The sequence below is a fragment of the Phoca vitulina genome, unplaced genomic scaffold, assembly GCF_004348235.1.
Source record: "Phoca vitulina isolate PV1807 unplaced genomic scaffold, GSC_HSeal_1.0 scaffold41, whole genome shotgun sequence".
Classification (NCBI taxonomy): domain Eukaryota; kingdom Metazoa; phylum Chordata; class Mammalia; order Carnivora; family Phocidae; genus Phoca; species Phoca vitulina.
The window spans coordinates 6363700-6383008 of record NW_022589744.1 but is presented as its reverse complement, the minus strand read 5'-3'; the positions used below and the strand labels follow the sequence as shown (position 1 = coordinate 6383008).

Sequence of the window (19309 nt, the reverse complement as noted above, 5' to 3'; positions counted from 1 at the left end):
TTATACCCAGACTGTAAATTCTTTGAGGGATGGATACATGCTTTTTAAAATCTTTTTGTGAAATAGTGCATGACACATACCAGTCATATAAGATGTTGAAAAATGAATGAATTCTGATAATATCATCAAATGGATCCATGAGTGAAAAATAGCTCTGTAATTCCACCTTTCAGAAATAAGATCACAGATCTCAGATTGGTGTATTTTTTCGGTCTTTTCTCCGTGGAGTGCTTGAATTTCTTACTCTGTTAGTTATTTGAAAATCTATTATCTTTATATATTTAGGACTCTTTCAACAAAGTCCAAAAATAGGAAGTATCCAGAACCACCGAACAATGAGGATGAAGATGAAGATGTCAAAGCTGAAAGACTGAAGGTCAAAGAGTTAATAAGTTGCCAGTGTTGTGAGGAGGTAATTTAGTCTTTATCGTAAGTCTTATTAAATGTGAAGTGATCAGTTCCTCATGTACAGGAATTAATCTGAAAAATACTTTTCTTTTCATATGAATCAATATGAAAAAAAGTCTTTGGAAAAATATTTGTCTACTTCTGAATAAGCCATTATTTCAGTCATAAATGGATATTTATTTACATAATACCTCTTATTAGTGAATATAGTTCATATGATATATGGACATGAATTATGGACAACCTGTCATTTCATGATAGGTATATCTGATTTATTATTCTCTTTTTAAATCCTATTTCCCTTATTAGAAGCCAGCCATTATGGTCAGCAATTTGCATAAAGAATATGAAGACAAGAAAGATTTTCTTCTTACAAGAAAAGTAAAGAAAGTGGCAACTAAATATGTCTCTTTCTGTGTGAAAAAAGGCTGGTATTTGTTTTTTCTTAAATAATTTTTCCAGAAGAGTTATTTCCATTTTTAGTTTGATTTATATATGATAATTTTTCTTTCAATTTCTTTAGGAGAGATCTTGGGGCTACTGGGTCCAAATGGTGCAGGCAAAAGCACAATTATCAATATTCTGGTTGGTGATATTGAACCAACTTCAGGCCAGGTATGATATATAAGGGTGTGGGAGATGCTGTGATTTACATTTTTAGTTAAAATAAATTTCTTAATGGCAGATTAGGATTTTATGTTTTTAGTATTAATTTTTAGTATAGCTTAATCAAGTTATTATCTTTTTGGTTATCTTTGAAAATAATGTACACAATAAAATTTTCACACATGCAGATGCACACATAGACAGTATTTCTGCTTTTATAATTATTACATGCATGGGTGATTTGCCTACCTACTTAATGGAAGACAATCTTATTTTTTTTATTTAAATGTTGTCAGTTAACATATAGTGCAATATTGGTTTCTGGAGTAGAATTCAGTGATTCGTCACATACATACAACACCTGGTGCTCATCACAAGTGCCCTCTTTAATACCTATCACCCATCTAGCCCATCCCCCCACCCACTTCCTTCCATCAACCCTCAGTTTGTTCTCTATCATTAAGAGTCACTTATAGCTTGTTTCCTTGTCTCCTTTTTTTCTTTTCCCCCTTCCCATATGTTTATTTGCTTTCTTTCCTGAATTCCACATATGAATGAGATCATACAGTAAATACTGCCTTTCTTTGACAGACTTATTTCACTTAGCATAATACACTCTAGCTTCATCCACATCATTGCTAATGACAAGATTTCATTCTTTTTGGTGGTTGAGTAATATTCCTGTGTGTGTGTGTGTGTGTGTGTGTGTGTGTAGACACCACATCTTTATCCATTCATCAGTTGATGGACGTTTGGGCTCTCTCCATAGTTTGGCTGTTGTTAATGCCACTGTAAACATCAGGGTGCATGTACCCCTTCTAATCTATTTTTGTATCCTTTGGGTAAGTACTTAGTAGTACAATTGCTGGATTACAGTGTAGTTCTGTTTTTTACTTTTTGGGGAACCTCCAAACTGTTCTCCAGAGTGGCTGCACCAGTTTGCATTGGCACCAACAGCGCAAGAGGGTTCCTCTTTCTTGGCATCCTTGCCAACACCTGTTGTTTCTTGTGTTGTTAATTTTAGCCGTTCTGACAGGTGTGAGGTGGCATCTCGTTGTGGTTTTGATTTGTATTTCCCTGATGGTGAGTGATGAGTGATGTTGAGCATCTTCCATAGTTTTCAGAGTACAGGTCTTTTACCTCTTTAGTTAGGTTTATTCCTATGTATCTTACTGTTTTTGGTGCAGTTGCAAATGGGATGGATTCCTTGATTTCCTTTTCTGCTGCTTTGTTATTGGTGTATAGAAATGCAACAGATTTCTGCACATTGATTTTATATCCTGCAACTTTGCTGAATTCATGTATGAGTTCTAGCAATGTTTTGGTGGAGTCTTTCAGGTTTTCTACATAGAGTGTCATGTCATCTGTAAATAGTGAAAGTTTGAATTCTTCCTTGCCAATTCGGATGCCTTTGATTTCTCTTTGTTGTCTGATTGCTGAGGTAAGACTTATGTTAAATAGTAGTGGTGAGAGTGGACATCCTTGTCTTGTTCCTGTCTGTAGGGGAAAGGCTCTCAGCTTCCCCATCGAGGATGACCTGTGGGTCTTTTGTATATGGCCTTTATACGAAGGCCATATTGAGGTATGTTCCATCTATCCTTACTTTTTGAGGGTTTTTATCAAGGAAAGATCTGTATTTTGTCAAATGCTTTTTCTGCATCTGACAGGATCATATGGTTCTTATAATGTGGTGTATCATGTTGATTGATTTGCGAATGTTCAACCACCCCTGCAGCCCAGGAATAAATCCCACTTGATCGTGGTGAATAATTCTTTTAATGTACTGTTGAATTCGATTCACTAGTATTTTATTGAGAATTTTTGCATCCATGTTCATGAGGGGTATTGGCCTGTAATTCTCCTTTTTAGTGGGGTCTTTGGTTTTGGAATCAAGGTAATGCTGGTTTCATAGAATGAGTTTGGAAGTTTTCCTTCGATTTCTATTTTTTGGAATAGTTTGAGGAGAATAGATATTAACTCTTCTTAAAATGTCTTGGAATCCATCCAGCCCTGGACTTTATTTGTTGAGAGATTTTTGATTACTGATTCAGTTTCTTTGCTGGTTTTGGGTCTGTTCAAAATTTTTATTTCTTATTGTTTCAGTTTTGGCTTTGTTAGTTTGTAGGTATCTAGGAATTTGTCCATTTCTTCCGGGTTGCCCAGTTTGTTGGCATATACTTTTTCATAGCATTGTCTTATAATTGTTTGTATTTCTGTGGTGTTGTGATCTCTCCTCTTTCATTCATGATTTTATCTATTTGGGTCCTTTCTCTTTTCTTTTTGATAAGTCTGGCTAGAGGTTTATCAGTTTTATTAATTCTTTTGAAAAACCAGCTGTTAGTTTTGTTAATCCATTCTACTGGTTTTTTGTTTGTTTGTTTCTATATTGTTTATGTTCTAATCTTTATTATTTACCTTCTGCTGGCTTTAGGCTTTATTTGCTGTTCCTTTTCTAGCTCCTTCAGGCGTAAAGTTAGGTTGTATATTTGAGACTTTTCTTGCTTCTTGAGGTGGACCTGTATTGCAATATACTTCCCTCCTGGAACTGCTTTTGCTGCATCCCAAAGGTTTTGGACTGTCCTGTTTTCATTTTCATTTGCTTCCATGTATTTTTTTTTCTTCTTTAATTTCCTGTTTAACCCATTCATTCTTTAGTAGGATGTTCTTCAACCTCCATGTATTTGTGGTCTTTCCAAATTTTTCTTGTGGTTGACTTCAAGTTTCATAGCATCGTGGTCTAAAAATATGCATGGTATGATCTCAGTCTTTTTGTACTTGTTGAGGGTTGATTTGTGACCCAGTATGTGATCTGTTCTGGAGAATGTTCCATGGGTACTCGAAAAGAATGTGTATTCTTCTGCTTTAAGATGGATGAAATGTTCTGAATATATCTGTTAATCCATCTGGTCCAGTGTGTCACTGAAAGCCATTGTTTCCTTATTGATTTTCTGCTTACATGATCTGTCTATTGCTGTAAGTGGGGTGTTAAAGTCCCTACTCTTATTGTATTATTATCAATGAGTTTCTTTATATTTATTATTAACTGAATTGTGTATTTGGTTCCTCCCAAGTTGGGGGCATCAATATTTACAATTGTTAGATCTTCTTGATGGATAGACCCCTTAATTATGATATAATGCCCTTCTTCATCTCTTTTTACAGTCTTTGTTTTAAAATCTAGTTTGTCTGGGGTCCCTGGGTGGCACAGTCGTTAAGCGTCTGCTTTCGGCTCAGGTCATGATCCCAGGGTCCTGGGATCGAGCCCCGTATCGGGCTCCCTGCTCAGCAGGAAGCCTGTTTCTCCCTCTCCCACTCCCCCTGCTTGTATTCCTGCTGTCGCTGTCTCTCCCTCTGTCAAATAAATAAATTAAAATCTTTAAAAAAAATAAAATCCAGTTTGTCTGATGGAAGTGTGACTACTCCGGCTTTAGGTCTAAAATGAGTCTCTTGTAGGCAGCATATAGATGGATCTTGTTTTTTTGTGTGTGGGTGAACCTACAGCTTTATTGACACCTTTCAGTAAGCTCTTAATACTCATATTTTCATGGGTTCACTCCTTGTAATGAATTTGAGTTGTAGATAATCAACTTCCACAGAGAAATGTGTAGCCAAACCAAATTAAGAATAACCCATTCTGATACCCTTTGTCTTACAATTGAAGCGTTTAGTCTATTTACATTCAGAGTGATTACTGAAAGATAAGAATTTAGTGCCATTGTGTTACCTGTAAAATTGGTGTTTCTGGTGATGTTCTGTGGTCCTTTCTAGTCTTTATTGCTTTTGCTCTTTTTTTTTTCCTCCACTCAAAGAGTCCACCTTAAAATTTCTTGCAGGGCTGGTTTAGTGGTCATGAACTAATAAAAGTAGTTTTTGTTTGTCTGGGAAACTCCTTTGTAAAAAAAAAGAGATTGATTTATTTACTTGAGAGAGAGAGAGAGTGGGGGAGGGGTAAAGGGAGAGAACCACCAAGCAGACTCCCCACCGCATGTGGACCCCCATTCAGGGCTTGATCCCATGACCCATGAGATCATGACCTGAGCCAAAAGCAAGAGTCAGATGCTCAACCAACTGAGCCACCCCGGTGCCCCTGTCTGGGAGACTCTTTATCTGTCCTTCTATTCTGAATAACAACCTGGATAAACAATTCTTGGCTGTATATTTTTCCCATTCAGCACGTTGAATATTTCCTTCCACTCCTTTCTGGCCTGCCAGGTTTCAGTGGACAGATCTGCTGCCAACCTGATCTGTAGAAGACAATCTTATTAACTTCAGGAGATATAGGAGCTAATATTGACCCTGCCATTAATTAGCCTTTGATTGTAAGCATATCACCACTTTGTGGAAACTTCACAAAACTGCTCTGATCCTGTCTTCTGCTGCTCTCCCCCTTCCTTACTTTATACCAACCACACTGACCCATTGATTTCCTGGAAAATGCCAGGCACACTCTTCTCTGGGTTTTTGCCTTAACTGTTCCTTTTATAGGGTACTCCTTACCCTGTAAAAATCCAAATGATTAAATTTGCTTTACGTCCATGGCACCAATAGCGCCTTCCAGTGAGGTCCTTTGATCATCCTAGTTAAAATTGGAGTTTGCCTTTTCAATCAACCTGCATTCCTGATCGCCCTTTTGGGCCATGTCACTGAACTCTGACTTAGCTATGTATGTCCTTTCTTCATCAAAAGGAATAAAAATTTGACTTACTATTACCCTGGTTCTGGGAAAGAGTTTGAATTAATTCACTTACCACTTCTTCACAATGTAAATTAAGCCAAAAGTTATTTAAAATTGGTTTGTATTTCTGTAGGTATTTCTTGGAGATTATTCTCCAGAACCAACTGAAGATGATGATTCCATTAAGTATATGGGATACTGTCCTCAGATAAACCCACTGTGGCCAGATATTACATTGCGGGAACATTTTGAAATTTATGGAGCTGTGAAAGGAATGAGCTCAAGTGACATGAAAGAAGTCATAAATCGGTAAAATTAAAACCTTTTTATTACCCAGAGAAAGGTTGACATTTCACATTTTAAAAGTTTAATTTTTAAAAGCATTTTTTGTGATCATACTTTTAATAGAAAATGGTCATTACTTTTTCATATATTCTTTACAGAATAATGATAGTTATAAAAATAAAAAGGTAGTTTTTCTATTTTTAATTACAGGGTGAACATACCTATAAATGTCAAACGTAAAGTGATTCTTTTTATTAAGATAGTGATTTGTTTAAGATGATATAAATTGGGGGCGCCTGGGTGGCTCAGTCGTTAAGCGTCTGCCTTCGGCTCAGGTCATGATCCCAGGGTCCTGGGATGGAGCCCCGCATCGGGCTCCCTGCTCAGCAGGAAGCCTGCTTCTCCCTCTCCTACTCCCCCTGCTTGTGTTCCCTCTCTCGCTGTGTCTCTGTCAAATAAATAAATAAAATCTTTAAAAAAAAAAGAGATGTAAATTGGAGGTCTAATTATATAGTAAGTTCCAACTGAGTGTTCTAGAAAAAAAACTGTGAATGATCACAGTGAGTGATAATACAATCATTTTGTATTACCTATTTTGCAGGATAACAAATGCACTTGATTTAAAAGAACATCTTCAGAAAACTATAAAGAAACTACCTGCAGGAATCAAGCGAAAGGTACTTTTATTAACAGATATATGTGTGTCTTATTCATAGTTGAGAGCCTGATACTGTCTTCATAAAATTTCTTATGCAAAGCCTTATTAGTCCCCTCCACATTTTCTTTCTAACTAGTTGTGTTTTGCCCTGAGTATGCTGGGGAATCCTCACATTACCCTGCTAGATGAACCATCTACAGGTATGGATCCTAAAGCCAAACAGCACATGTGGTGAGTATGACATTAAAGATACTTGAGACATGGTATACTATTTCATACTTTAGAATAAAAGAATAGTTTGTTTTATTATCACTAATGGATTTATATTAGTTATATATATTGATTTAAAATCTTACACAAATGACAAAATAGTAATTAAAAATTAATTACTGTTGATACCTAGAGAATCTCATAAAATTTTATTTATTTTTAAGATTTTATTTATTTGAGAGAGAGAGAGACAGCAAGAGAGGGAACAGAAGCAGGGGGAGTGGGAGAAGGAGAAGCAGGCTTCCTGCTGAGCAGAGAGCCTGACGAGGGGCTTGGTCCCAGGACCCTGAGATCATGACCTGAGCCGAAGGCAGATGCTTAACGACTGAGCCACCCAGGCGCCCCTGCCATAAACTTTTAAACTTTATCATACTTTATACTTTCATGAAATATTAATAATATTTTATTTATTCCAGAATAAAAATAAATATATGAGTAATTATTAAGATAAAGAGTACTGCTGTCTGAATAGCTTTTTTTTTTTTAAGATTTTATTTATTTATTTATTGGAGAGCAAGTGAGAGAGAAACAGCATGAGAGGGGAGAGGGTCAGAGGGAGAAGCAGGCTCCCCGCTGAGCAGGGAGCCCGATGTGGAACTCGATCCCAGGACTCAGGGATCATGACCTGAGCCGAAGGCAGTCGCTTAACCAACTGAGCCACCCAGGTGCCCTGAATGGCTTTTAAAAGATTTTTTCCTAGTCATTTAACATAAATTCTAATTCTCATAACATTGGCTTGAGTTTATGTTGGAACGCCTAGGAATTCATGGTGCTAGTTAGTTGACCAACTCTTTGAGCCTACATTTCCATGTCTATAAAATGTGAGGTGTGGGGTAGAAGCATATTAAGTTTTCCCTATGATTTTATGGCTATTTTAGTTATAACATGAAAAAGCATCAAATTTTATAATTTATTTTTTAATGCATAGAAACATTTGAAGTCATGGAATTTCTGTTTATTTGACAAACTTTCAAAAATAGAGGAAAAGAAGTTAAAAGAATCGTAGTTGGGCAGTATGTGATAACTATAGCAATAGATATTGATAAATTTTAATTAACCAAATAGTTAGATTTTCATTAATATTCAGATGCTTTACTCTGTTTATTTTACATATGTATTATAGGCGAGCAATTCGAACTGCATTTAAAAACAAAAAGCGGGCTGCTATTCTGACCACTCATTATATGGAGGAAGCAGAAGCTGTCTGTGACCGGGTAGCCGTCATGGTATCTGGGCAGTTAAGGTAAATGTCTCAAAGGCATGCCGTTGGGGGAAGGGGTTGAATAATCATTTCAGAAACTTAACAATAATAAATTTAAATGCCAAAAAAAAGTGTCCTTACTTGAGTTTTTGACTATTAGCTTTCTGTAGAATTACTTGGAAATGTGTTAGTTTATTTCTAAGAAATGGCTAGCTAATTTGCATTTGTAATTAGTTTAATGGTTCAACAACTTGGAATGTTGTTTTTCATGCATGATATTTGTTATTTTAAAAAATTGCTAGGCATTGTATTGGGTTGTAATCCAAAGTATAAAATAAATATATTCGTAATTCAAGTTCATACTCTTATAAATAAATGGTTGAATAAATAAAATAAATGTGGGAGGAGAGCAAATTTTCCTTATGGTAAGATTCCAAACAGTATATGTAGATACTGCTCCCTCTGGGAGGGTAGGGTAATTCTCCACTTCCTAAGTGTAGTCTGAATTTAGCCAGTCCCTTCTAATGTATGGAAAGAGGGCGATAGTAACTTCACTGAAGAGCAGCGTTGTGTGGATATCATGTACCCCTGATAGGATGTCATAGGAAAGGTACTTCAGCTCCGTGGCATTTCCTCCAAAATCCCTAACCCCAGTCTAATGAGAAAACTGTCAGACTACTCCAAATTGAGAGACATTCTGCCAAAACACTTGACAAATTCCTAAAACTGTCAAAGGTAAAAAAGGAAGGAAAGAGTAAGAAACTATCACAGACCCGTGGGGGCTAAGTGCAGTGTGTATCCTGGATAGATCCTGGAACAGAAAAAGGACATTAGTGAAAAACTGGTGAAATCCAAATAAAGTCAAATATGAAGTTAATAGTAATATACCAGTGTTCGTTTCTTAATTTTGACAAATGCGCCATGGTTATATAAGATCATAATATTAGGGAAACTAAAACTGGGTGAGGGGTATATGGAGTCTCTCTGTATTATATTTGCAACTTCTCTATACATTTAAAAGTATCCCATCAAACATTTAATTTAAATCATTCTTTGAGAAATCATTCTTTGAAGCTGTCAAGTCATTTTATGTCTGAGCTTTCTTTTAAAAATCACTACAGATGTATTGGGACTGTCCAGCATCTGAAGAGTAAATTTGGAAAAGGCTACTTTTTGGAAATAAAGTTAAAGGAGTGGATAGAAAACCTAGAAGTAGACCGCCTTCAAAGAGAAATTCAGTATATTTTCCCAAATGCAAGCCGTCAGGAGAGGTAAAGATTTTAATAATTTAGTTATATTTTTTTGTAGAGCAATAATCGTAAAAATTGGTGACTGCATTAAGGATTAGAAAAAAAAGGTCTGTTAATATCACCAGTATTGGACTAATAACATAGTCTGATAACGGGAGTTTTATATCTAACTTAGTGTTAGATCTTGCAATATTCAATAGTATTTAAACTTTTAAAAGTTCTCATATCAGTAGTAATGAGAGAGTTATTTTGCATGGAAATATTTTAAGATTTAAAACAATTTTTTTCTAAATATGTATCAAAATAAGTTGTTGGAGTTTAATTTTGAACTTTAAATAAAGTTTGAACTTTAGCTTTAGAACATATTAGTAGTCATTCTTAAATTTTTCTATATTTTATCTGTTTCCAGTTTTTCTTCTATTTTGGCTTATAAGATTCCTAAGGAAGATGTTCCATCTCTTTCACAATCTTTTTCTAAGTTGGAAGAAGGTAAGATTTGAAAAACATTGTAAGGTAGCTTTCAATTTATAAAAGAATTTTATTTTCAAGTTTAGAAATTGGGACTGTTTATTGTGGAAGCTATTGTAAATAAAAAGATAACCTTTTATTAATTTAATGTAAGACATAGGATAAATACTAACACTGTAGAGGTTTAGTAGGTCAGCTATATTATAGTGTAAATCTTTTACTATTTTAGTTGACATCACCATGGTTTTTCACATTGCATCTGTAAGAAAGTTCAGTTTAATTAGCACTCAGTGGTTCATTTCAGAAGTGAGAGCATTGAGTTTCCAGAACCCTTACTTGGTATCAGGCCCTAGAAGTAACAATGGTAGCAGGACTTCAGTGGCAGCAGAAGAGGGGAGAGGAAAATCCATAGTGTAGGGATGTGGACATTCCTAAAAGCTTAAAGAAGCTTATTGAAACTTGACATTTTTTAAAATAAATGGTTGGTAGGATAAAGATATTCTGGTAGCAAGTCATGAGAGGTAAGCTCCTGGATGGAACAGGTATTCATACTCAAGTTGTTTTATGGAATTTATAAACTATGAAACAACCTAATAAAGCTTGGGGAGAATTTCACTACAGGAATGAATAGGAAGCCAGAAAATTTGAGGTTAGAATAGATTGCAAAAGGATCTGAAATAAACTTTAAAAAAGTATATGGCCATAAGAACTAATCCAGAATCTAGTTCAAGAAGTTCAGAACAGGCTGTAATGGAAATTGGGGAAGGGAAGATAGGGAGCAGGGAGCCAAAGAAGTCATGAGAAAAGGCATAGTAAGGAAGACAGAGGAGGGTAAACAGGAGATGCTTGGAAAGGGCAAGGTGAGGGAAGTAGGCTGCAGATAGGGTGCCTCAGGGAACAAAGATAGAGGAAAGGAGCATGTTTTGGCAGCTTCAAATTTAAATGAGTTGATTACAGAATTTTTTTTTTTAAACAGGTTGTTAGCCATTTAGTAGTTACTGCTATTTTTATTCTTTAGAAATATTAATAAGTTAAATATTGTTTTCATATTTTAATAGCTAAACATACTTTTGCCATTGAAGAATATAGCTTTTCTCAAGCAACATTGGAACAGGTACTATAAAGTTAAATTTTTAAAAGTTTTTTTATAGAAGAAAGTGATATCTAATTGTTTAGATTTATTTATTTATTTATTTATTTATTTATTTATTTATTTATTTAAAGATTTTATTTATTTATTTGAGAGAGAGAGAATGAGAGAGAGAACATGAGAGGGGGGAGGGTCAGAGGGAGAAGCAGACTCCCTGCCGAGCAGGGAGCCCGATGCGGGACTTGATCCAGGGACTCCAGGATCATGACCTGAGCCGAAGGCAGTCGCCTAACCAACTGAGCCACCCAGGCGCCCCTATTTATTTATTTTTAAAGATTTATTTGAGAGAGAGAAAATGTGTGCGAGTGAGGGGAGGTGAAGAGGGGGAGGGGAAGCAGACTCCCCGCTGAGAGTGGAGCCACATGGGGCTTGGCTGATCTCAGGACACTGAGATCATGACCTGAGCTGAAACCAAGAGTTGGAAGCTTAACCAACTGAGCCACGCAGGTGCCCCTAATTATTTAGATTTATACTGGAGAGGGAGGGTGTTTATGAACCAGAGACAAATTGTTATACAATATGCCTAAACTTTGTATAATCTTAAACAACTTTAGGCTCTCCATCTGCTTATTTTGAAAAACTCAATATTGTTTCTTTAGTAAAGAAAATGGGTGTTTTTGATGTTATTTCATATATCTGAAGTTACATTGCTAAATATTTATAAATTATTTTTTATAACTGCTACTTATATATTTATCAAAAAACAATCTGTTAATCCTTATAGCATTCAACTTTGTATGTGATTAAAGGAGGTTATTCTGTTTAAATAATATTAATGCCAACATATCTCTTGATAGTTGAATGGTTAATGTATGTAGATGTAGCCTTACAGTGTTTTTTATTTAATTAAAAATTATTTGAGGTAATTACAATACAGAATACTGTATTCATTTATTTACTTTCATTTAGGTTTTTGTAGAACTCACTAAAGAACAAGAGGAAGAAGATAGCAGTTGTGGAACTTTAAACAGCACACTTTGGTGGGAAAGAACACAGGAAGACAGAGTAGTGTTTTGAAGCAGTTCAGTCTGCTTACTGAATTTATTTATTTTAACTCTGGCTTAAAAGGTATATTATTTGAGTGGTAACTGAAGAACCATGAAAGCACTTGGGATTTTCCTAAGTTCCTTGATTGAAATGCTGTGGTTTTGTGTTTTGCTTTTCTTTAAATAAAACTTGTATATAAATAATTGAAACTGCATGTTTGTACATGAAGTATATTGAACTGTAGTCTGTATGTGAGGTCGAATATTTGCTTTCTTACCTTTCAAAAACAGTGCTTTTAAATTTATGATTTAAAGAAATAGTGATAGAATAATTTTATCTTTAACGGTTATCTTTATTTTTAAATTTAAACCATCTTGTTACGTAAGTATGTGATATCCCAGTCTAAACAAAAAGAACTAATACATAAATAATACATAGAAAAGAAATATAAAGCAAAAGTTTCTTGCTTCTCCTTTTTAATTTCTACAGAAACTCTGAGAGGAGGTTGCATCCCAGAAAGCAATAAATACCAGGTAGTCTCCGTGAAGGTAGAGTTTGCAGGTGACATCTGCTAGGTGGCACTCATTCATCATCATAAATGAAATGAGACCCTGTTCTATTAGGTGATGTTAGACATAGAGGATTTAGGTCTTTGAAGAAACACTTCTTTTGCTTACGATAAAATTCACAGGTTTTTAAATTATAATATAATTAAAGGAAGACTTTGTCTAGAGTCTTATTAGGTAATAGCCTGATTGCGGTTAGAATGACATCATCTACACAGTTGGAAGAATCGGCCATACCTTTTCCTGTACCCCTCATGGAATATATAAATTTTTTTTGTCATCTTTCTCCCAAAGGGCACGTTATATTATAGAATAAAATAATTTGTTGGGTAATCATTTTTGTTGGTAAACTTTATTTGAATCTCTCCTTTATAGTTTAAAGTTTGTGTAGATTTACTTAGTAACTCACTTCAGATTCACTTTGGAACATGGTGGGAGATAAATAAACCTTTGGGGATTAAGTTAAGGATTAGAAGTAAACTATACGTAATTCACTTTAATGAGAAACCAGAATTTTACTGTCAGAGTTGAAGTAAGGTTATGGTTAATGTAATCTTGGAAATACTTCCTTGTAGAACCCATGTGTGGACTATAGGTAAAATGTAATATAAATAATACCAGCTGACATTCTATTTCAACCAGATGAATGAAAGTTATTAACTCGCAAAGACAAATATGTTGGGAGTGTGATTTTTGCATTATAAAGAGTCGGAAAAAACAACAGCAACAACAGAAGAATTTGGTACTGAGTTACTTTAAATAGCCAAATCCTTTACTGAAATACTGTTAACTCTTCAACTTAGGTAAACTTAATGAACTTTTTTTTTTTTTTTTAAAGATTTTATTTATTTGACAGAGACACAGCGAGAGAGGGAACACAAGCAGGGGGAGTGGGAGAGGGAGAAGCAGGCTTCCTGCGGAGCAGGGAGCCCGACGCGGGGCTCGATCCCAGGACCCTGGGATCATGACCTGAGCTGAAGGCAGACGCTTAACGACTGAGCCACCCAGGCGCCCCAACTTAATGAACTTTTAACACTACTGTGTAATAAAACATCTGTGGTTTTAGGCTCTAGCAGCTGATTTAAAATAGCATTCCTTTCTGAGCAAGGTCCATGACTGATACTTTCCCCCCATTGTTTTGGCAGCTGCTGCACACATTCCTAAAGATACCTACTTTTCCAGCTATCTCTGATAGCTTGTCAGTCAGAGATAATCTGATCTAATCTGTCACTCATCTAAATGAGCTGTTTTACGGTCTGTGCTTGGATTTTACAACCCACAGCTAAGTTATTTCTCCTTGTAAGATTTAGTTGGCACTAGTTTTTAATGTTCTGTCAGCAGCTAACAGCCACTTGCCTCATAATACCAAGCTTTTGGATTCTTCACCTGAGAATCTCACTTCTACATCTTTAGTAATAAAATTGTGACTTTTACTGAACTTTAGTACTGCATAATGAATACAACTCAAGATGCATTTGAAAGAAAATCTTTACCTTTGTAGATAATTAAATAGCACATTGCATCTTGTAAAGCAAGTCACGGCTAAATGGTGCCATAAATTTAAAGAGATACCTTTCAGTATCTAGTATTCATATAAATACCCAGGGGCTTCTTTTTTGGGGTATGTTTTCATAGCCGTGTGTTGCCTGGAGTACTTAAACTCAGTGTAAGAAACAAAGCGATCTCGGACAGTCACTGAAAAGGTAGTTTCTTAGGACCTGACTATACTGAGGAAAATATGTTATTTTAAATAGAGCTTTGCTAACCGAGAACATTACCTGCTTCCGCACAATGATTCACTGTACATCTGTGAATGAACATGTGACCAACGTAAAGGGAAGTGAAAGTTGAGGTTGTGCTGAGTAGTTGTAATCATGTTCTTATCCATTATGTTTGTTCAGTTACTGGACTATTGTGCTCCTGTAAGCAATCTTTTTAAAGACACTTGAATTATTTTTTTTTTAGTTTTTACATAAAGTGAATATATTTTGATCATGAATTAAATTATATGTAGGAATATTCCATTTTTACAGTAGTAAAATCTTTCCTAATCAGAAGTTTAAGTTTTTAGAGTTCTTATTTAAATTCCAGAAGTATAATTTAACTAATACTTAGGAAAGCAAGGGTAATTGGGGTGAAGAAAAGGAGACAAAAAGTCAAATAGGAAGTTTATCTTTATTTACAGTGGACAGATCATGTTTTTGAACACATTTTATTTCAAAATGTCTTAAATTACTGATCTTAAAATTTTTTCTATACCAATAATAAATATAAATACATACATTAGGCAAAAGTTGGAAAAAACAGCACCACCTAGTTTATACTTTCTGCCTACAATCAAATTTTAAAAGTAAAGCCTGGATTTTACTGAGTGACTCTGGTTACTGACTGATAAGGCGAACCTCTGTCTGCAGCTGTTAGGAACCAAGCAGATGGTAACAATGAAAACACTATGTGAGTGTACTTTACATTTCATTTTGTGGGCTCTTAATTTTTTTTCGAGTTCATTTTCAGTAGAGAACAACAAAAGGCTGTAGGTTTTCTTTAAAAACATTTTTCTTTTAAATTGGCACAAGCTACCTTAAATCAATATTTTTGATTTTAATCATTAAAATATTTTTGGAGAAATTTAATTCAACAGAACGTTTTAGTGACGATCTTTCAAGCAGTGGGTTCTTTGGATAGAAAGATGACTATCCATTTTGGCCCTGTAAGATCTTACAATCTAGTAGGGGGAAGATCAATACTTATGTAACTATAATAGCACATATACTTTGCTAGTGTTACTAACACTTTTATTGGAGCACAATTAATTCTACTTAGGGTAGGTATGTCCTTGTTTTTATTGTTCTTTTGGTCATACATTTCATTCTGATTGTACTATGAGTTTGATGAAATACCATTCTGTATTTTCATAAATAGGCATTGTTTTTTGAAAAATAGGAATGCTTATCATAACTTAATGTATTTTTAATATTGCTAACATCCATTTTTCATTTTCTCTCCTGAAAGAACATATTACATACAATGAAAGAATGATTTCTCAGGTGAATAATTTTTATATCAGCTATTCTTCTAAGGTAAAAGTTCACTTATTTTTTATTCATAATGTGTTATATGTAAGTAATTCTCAATGCTACTCTTCAAGAAAAATAAATATTATATTAGTAATAAGTTTTAAGAACTGAACATTTAAGATAACCTTTCATTTTGTATACTAAAATGGATTTTTTTAAATTTAGTGTTGATAAATGAATAACGAGTGACTCATTAAAAATGAAGAAAAAACCTGGCACTAAGATTGTTAGTAATTATTGTTTTAGTATCTGTTGGGAGTTTCCAAGTACAGTGGGAACATTGACAGTACTTGTGTTTTAATTCACATTTATAATTTAAGCTTAAACAGAGTATTCCCTTTTTTTTTTTTAAAGATTTTATTTATTTATTTGTGTGAGAGAGCAAGCAGGGGCAGCAGCAGAGGGAGAGGGAGAAGCAGGCTCCCCGCCGAGCAAGGAACCCGATGTGGGACTTGATCCCAGAACCCTGGGATCATGACCTGAGCCAAAGGCAGATGCTTAACGACTGAACTACCCAGGCGCCCCAAACAGGGTATTCTTGTAGATCTTTTTATCTCAATTCTATTTTGTGAAAATATAAAGCAACCACTTTCATTTACATTTTATTACATTTAACAGATTAAATTATTCCCAAATACTTAACACTACTTATATACTTATTAATTTCCTTAGAATTTTTTGAATAACTTTGATTCTCCCAAACACTTGGACAAGATTTTAAATTTAATGGACAAATTCTTCCCAAGAACCTAAGATACGCTTGCAAATCTAATCACCTTTTTTAATTAAGCAAATAAACTTAATTTCAAACATCTTAAAAATGGACAACATACACAAAACTACATGATTAAAAGGTTCACTCCACACATGCATAAATGCAGGATTCAAAAAAAGTGTCAATATAATAATTTGAAGTAATTTTTTTCCACCATCTCTACACATATATCTGCCCAGGGTTACACATTTACTAATAAAAGGGCCATCTCAGGTCACCAAAGTTTACCTCTTGATAACTGGAAATTAAGACATGGATGGTGGTTAGGTTGCTCAGTTAATGATTGGAACGGATCAGGGACTATCTATGAAGTAAACCAAATGCTAATATGAGCGTAAAATCTGGATTATGAGTTTACCGGCAGCTGTCCAGGTGGCCCTTCTTTTATGTTCAAGCTTTGACTGAGCTTTCAGCTGTGCCTTAACTAAGTTTCAGGTTTTTGTGACCCAATATTTTTCTCTATGACAAGATATCACTTAAGTTTTATTGTTAGTTTTCATTGAAATTTATGATAATAGGGTTTTTCAAGTTCTGTGTTGTGACTATAGCGTACCTTTCTCAATTAAAGACTAGCTAAATGAATCCCTCACTTGGATTGCAATTTTATTTTCCTTTTTGTTTTGTAGTTCTTACATGTGCATTAACCATAATACTGTGGTCATTTTACTAACAGAATGATATCATTGCTTTGGATCAGTTTATCTAATTCTTACCTATTAATATAAAGTCTGTCCCATAGTTGTAGGAGAAGATACTTTGAAAGCTGATTTTCTTGTTTATGTTTTGGCTTGTAGTTTTTTTCACCACATGATTCTTGTGTAATTATTATTTAGTTGATGTTCACTCATCCAACAAGGGTTCACTCATCCAACAAGGGTTAAGTCATAAAATAACTTGGCCAAAGTTATGCGGGGTTTGCTGAGGGAAGAAAGGGGCAGTCCCATGCAGGAGCTGCAGGACCTCACCATATCTACCCACAGGAGCTAGGACAGTATACATAGGATTGGATTCTGAGGGTACTTGATGTAGTGGTGCCAAACATAAAGTTAGATAAGAAAGAATATTTCTTTGGGAGCACTTTTGGGCATGCAGGATTTTTAACACCCTGCCAAGAACCCCAGGAGGTGTGAACATGCTAAAATAGCTCCTAGAAGCATAAAAAAAGCAGTGGCCCATCTGATGTCACAAATGCCAAAAAGCCATGGTACATGATGAAAAAGGAGTGAAAAGATTCAGAAAATTGGGCATGCGTGAGGTTTACTATGAGACTGGAGAGCACAGTCGAGGGTTAAGTTAAAAGCAACAAGGAATGTGCTAGTGAGGGACACACCAACATCACTCTAAAGTTAGTGGAAGCTGTCCTCTGAGCTGATGGTCTGCAGTCATTACATCACTAGGCACACAAATAGCAATATCATGGCAAGTGTACATGGTATCTATCCCTGTAGACCTCCTCCAAAGGGATCTCTGGCCATTAACCCAAGTAATTATACAGTGGGAAAGGGGAATACCCAAACATTTTAAGGTGCATTGGACATAGGAAAGAAGTTGATACAGAGACCCAAAGCATCATCAAGGCCCCTGTGTCACAGTTGGGGCATTTAAGGGCCAGGTAATAAAATCTTGGCTTAGATCCAGTTCATAGTGAGTCTACTAGTCTATAGATCCATCTGGTGTTCATGTCTAGTTTCAGAATATATAATTGGAATAGACATGAGAGTTGGCATAACTTGCACGTGTTTCCTTTGCTTGGATAAGAACTATTACAATAGGTGTATTTGTTTCCTAAGGCTGCCATAACAAAGTGCCACAAATTGAGTGACTTAAGATAACAAATTTTATTCTCAGAGTTCTGGAGGCCAGAAGTCCACATTCGAGGTGTTGGCAGGGTTGGATCTTTCTTGGGGGATCAGAGAGAGTCAGTTCCATGCCTCTTTTCTAGCTTATGGTAGTTGCCTGAAGTCCTTGGAGTTCCCTAGCTAGCAGTTGCGTGACTCCAATCTTGTCACATGGCCATCTTCCTTGTGAATCTATCTTGGTGTGTGTTCCCTTCTAAGGGCACCAGTCATTTCAGATTGAGGGCTCAACCTACTCCAATATGACCTCGTCTTAACTAGTTATATCTGCAAAGACCCTATTTAGAAATAGGTCTCAGGAAAGAGGAATTTTGAGAAGGGGACACTATTCAACCTAGTACAGTGGGGAAGACCAAACAGAAACCTCTAAAACTGCCCTCTTCTCAGCCAGGATAGGAAATAAAAACAATATTTCATTTGGGGAGTGGGGAATGGAGAGAGAATGGATGAAATTAAAGATGCAGGTAGAAGTGGCCTTTATTACATCTGCATTTTAATATACTAATCTTGCCCCTGCAAAAACCAGATTTTGGAAGATGACTATCTACTGAAAACTCAACCAAATAGTAGCTCTTATTTAGCACCCTAGCCAGATAATGCTGTTTTGCAAGAGCAGATTAAGAACAGCTTCTGTCATATGGGATTCAACCAGTGATTTATTTGACCAGTGCTTTTTCTATTCCAATCAGAAAGAGAATCAGGAAGATTTTGCATTAATATGGAATGGTCGAAAGTGTACATTTTAGTCTTGCCCTAAGGTTAGGCTAGAGTTCTCCCACCCTCAACATATTCCAAAGAGATTTGGATCAGCTGGATATCCCAAAGAACATGGCACTGTCTACTCTTGACATCAGACTAGATGAACAAGAAGTGGTTAGTATTATTGGAGGCCTTGGTGAGACGTTTTGCTGCAGAGGGGATATAGCAAAATGCAACACAAATAATGCTCTACTGGAGAATAATTTCTCATTTTCCCTTTACTGTCCAAAGTATACTGGATTTTTTGTTATCAATTTTGCACAAAGATGATTTATTATTGTTTAATGCCAAGTATCTTAACCTTGGCCCTATTGATAG

The 19309-nt window shown here is 35.4% G+C and overlaps 1 protein-coding gene across 3 annotated transcripts in view; it reads left to right on the top strand.

Moving 5' to 3' along the window:
• Positions 1-12857, top strand: part of ABCA5 (ATP binding cassette subfamily A member 5) — a 131708-nt gene extending 118851 nt beyond the window's left edge. For all 3 annotated transcript variants that reach the window (XM_032429786.1, XM_032429785.1, XM_032429788.1), the window contains exons 29-39: positions 286-412; positions 718-835; positions 932-1023; positions 5823-5998; positions 6576-6651; positions 6769-6863; positions 8026-8145; positions 9225-9374; positions 9763-9842; positions 10880-10935; positions 11881-12857. In XM_032429786.1, the coding sequence (XP_032285677.1) occupies positions 286-412; positions 718-835; positions 932-1023; positions 5823-5998; positions 6576-6651; positions 6769-6863; positions 8026-8145; positions 9225-9374; positions 9763-9842; positions 10880-10935; positions 11881-11988 (1198 nt within the window). In that variant the 3' untranslated portion in view covers positions 11989-12857. The remainder of the gene's footprint in view (positions 1-285; positions 413-717; positions 836-931; positions 1024-5822; positions 5999-6575; positions 6652-6768; positions 6864-8025; positions 8146-9224; positions 9375-9762; positions 9843-10879; positions 10936-11880) is intronic.
• Positions 12858-19309: the final 6452 nt, after the last annotated feature.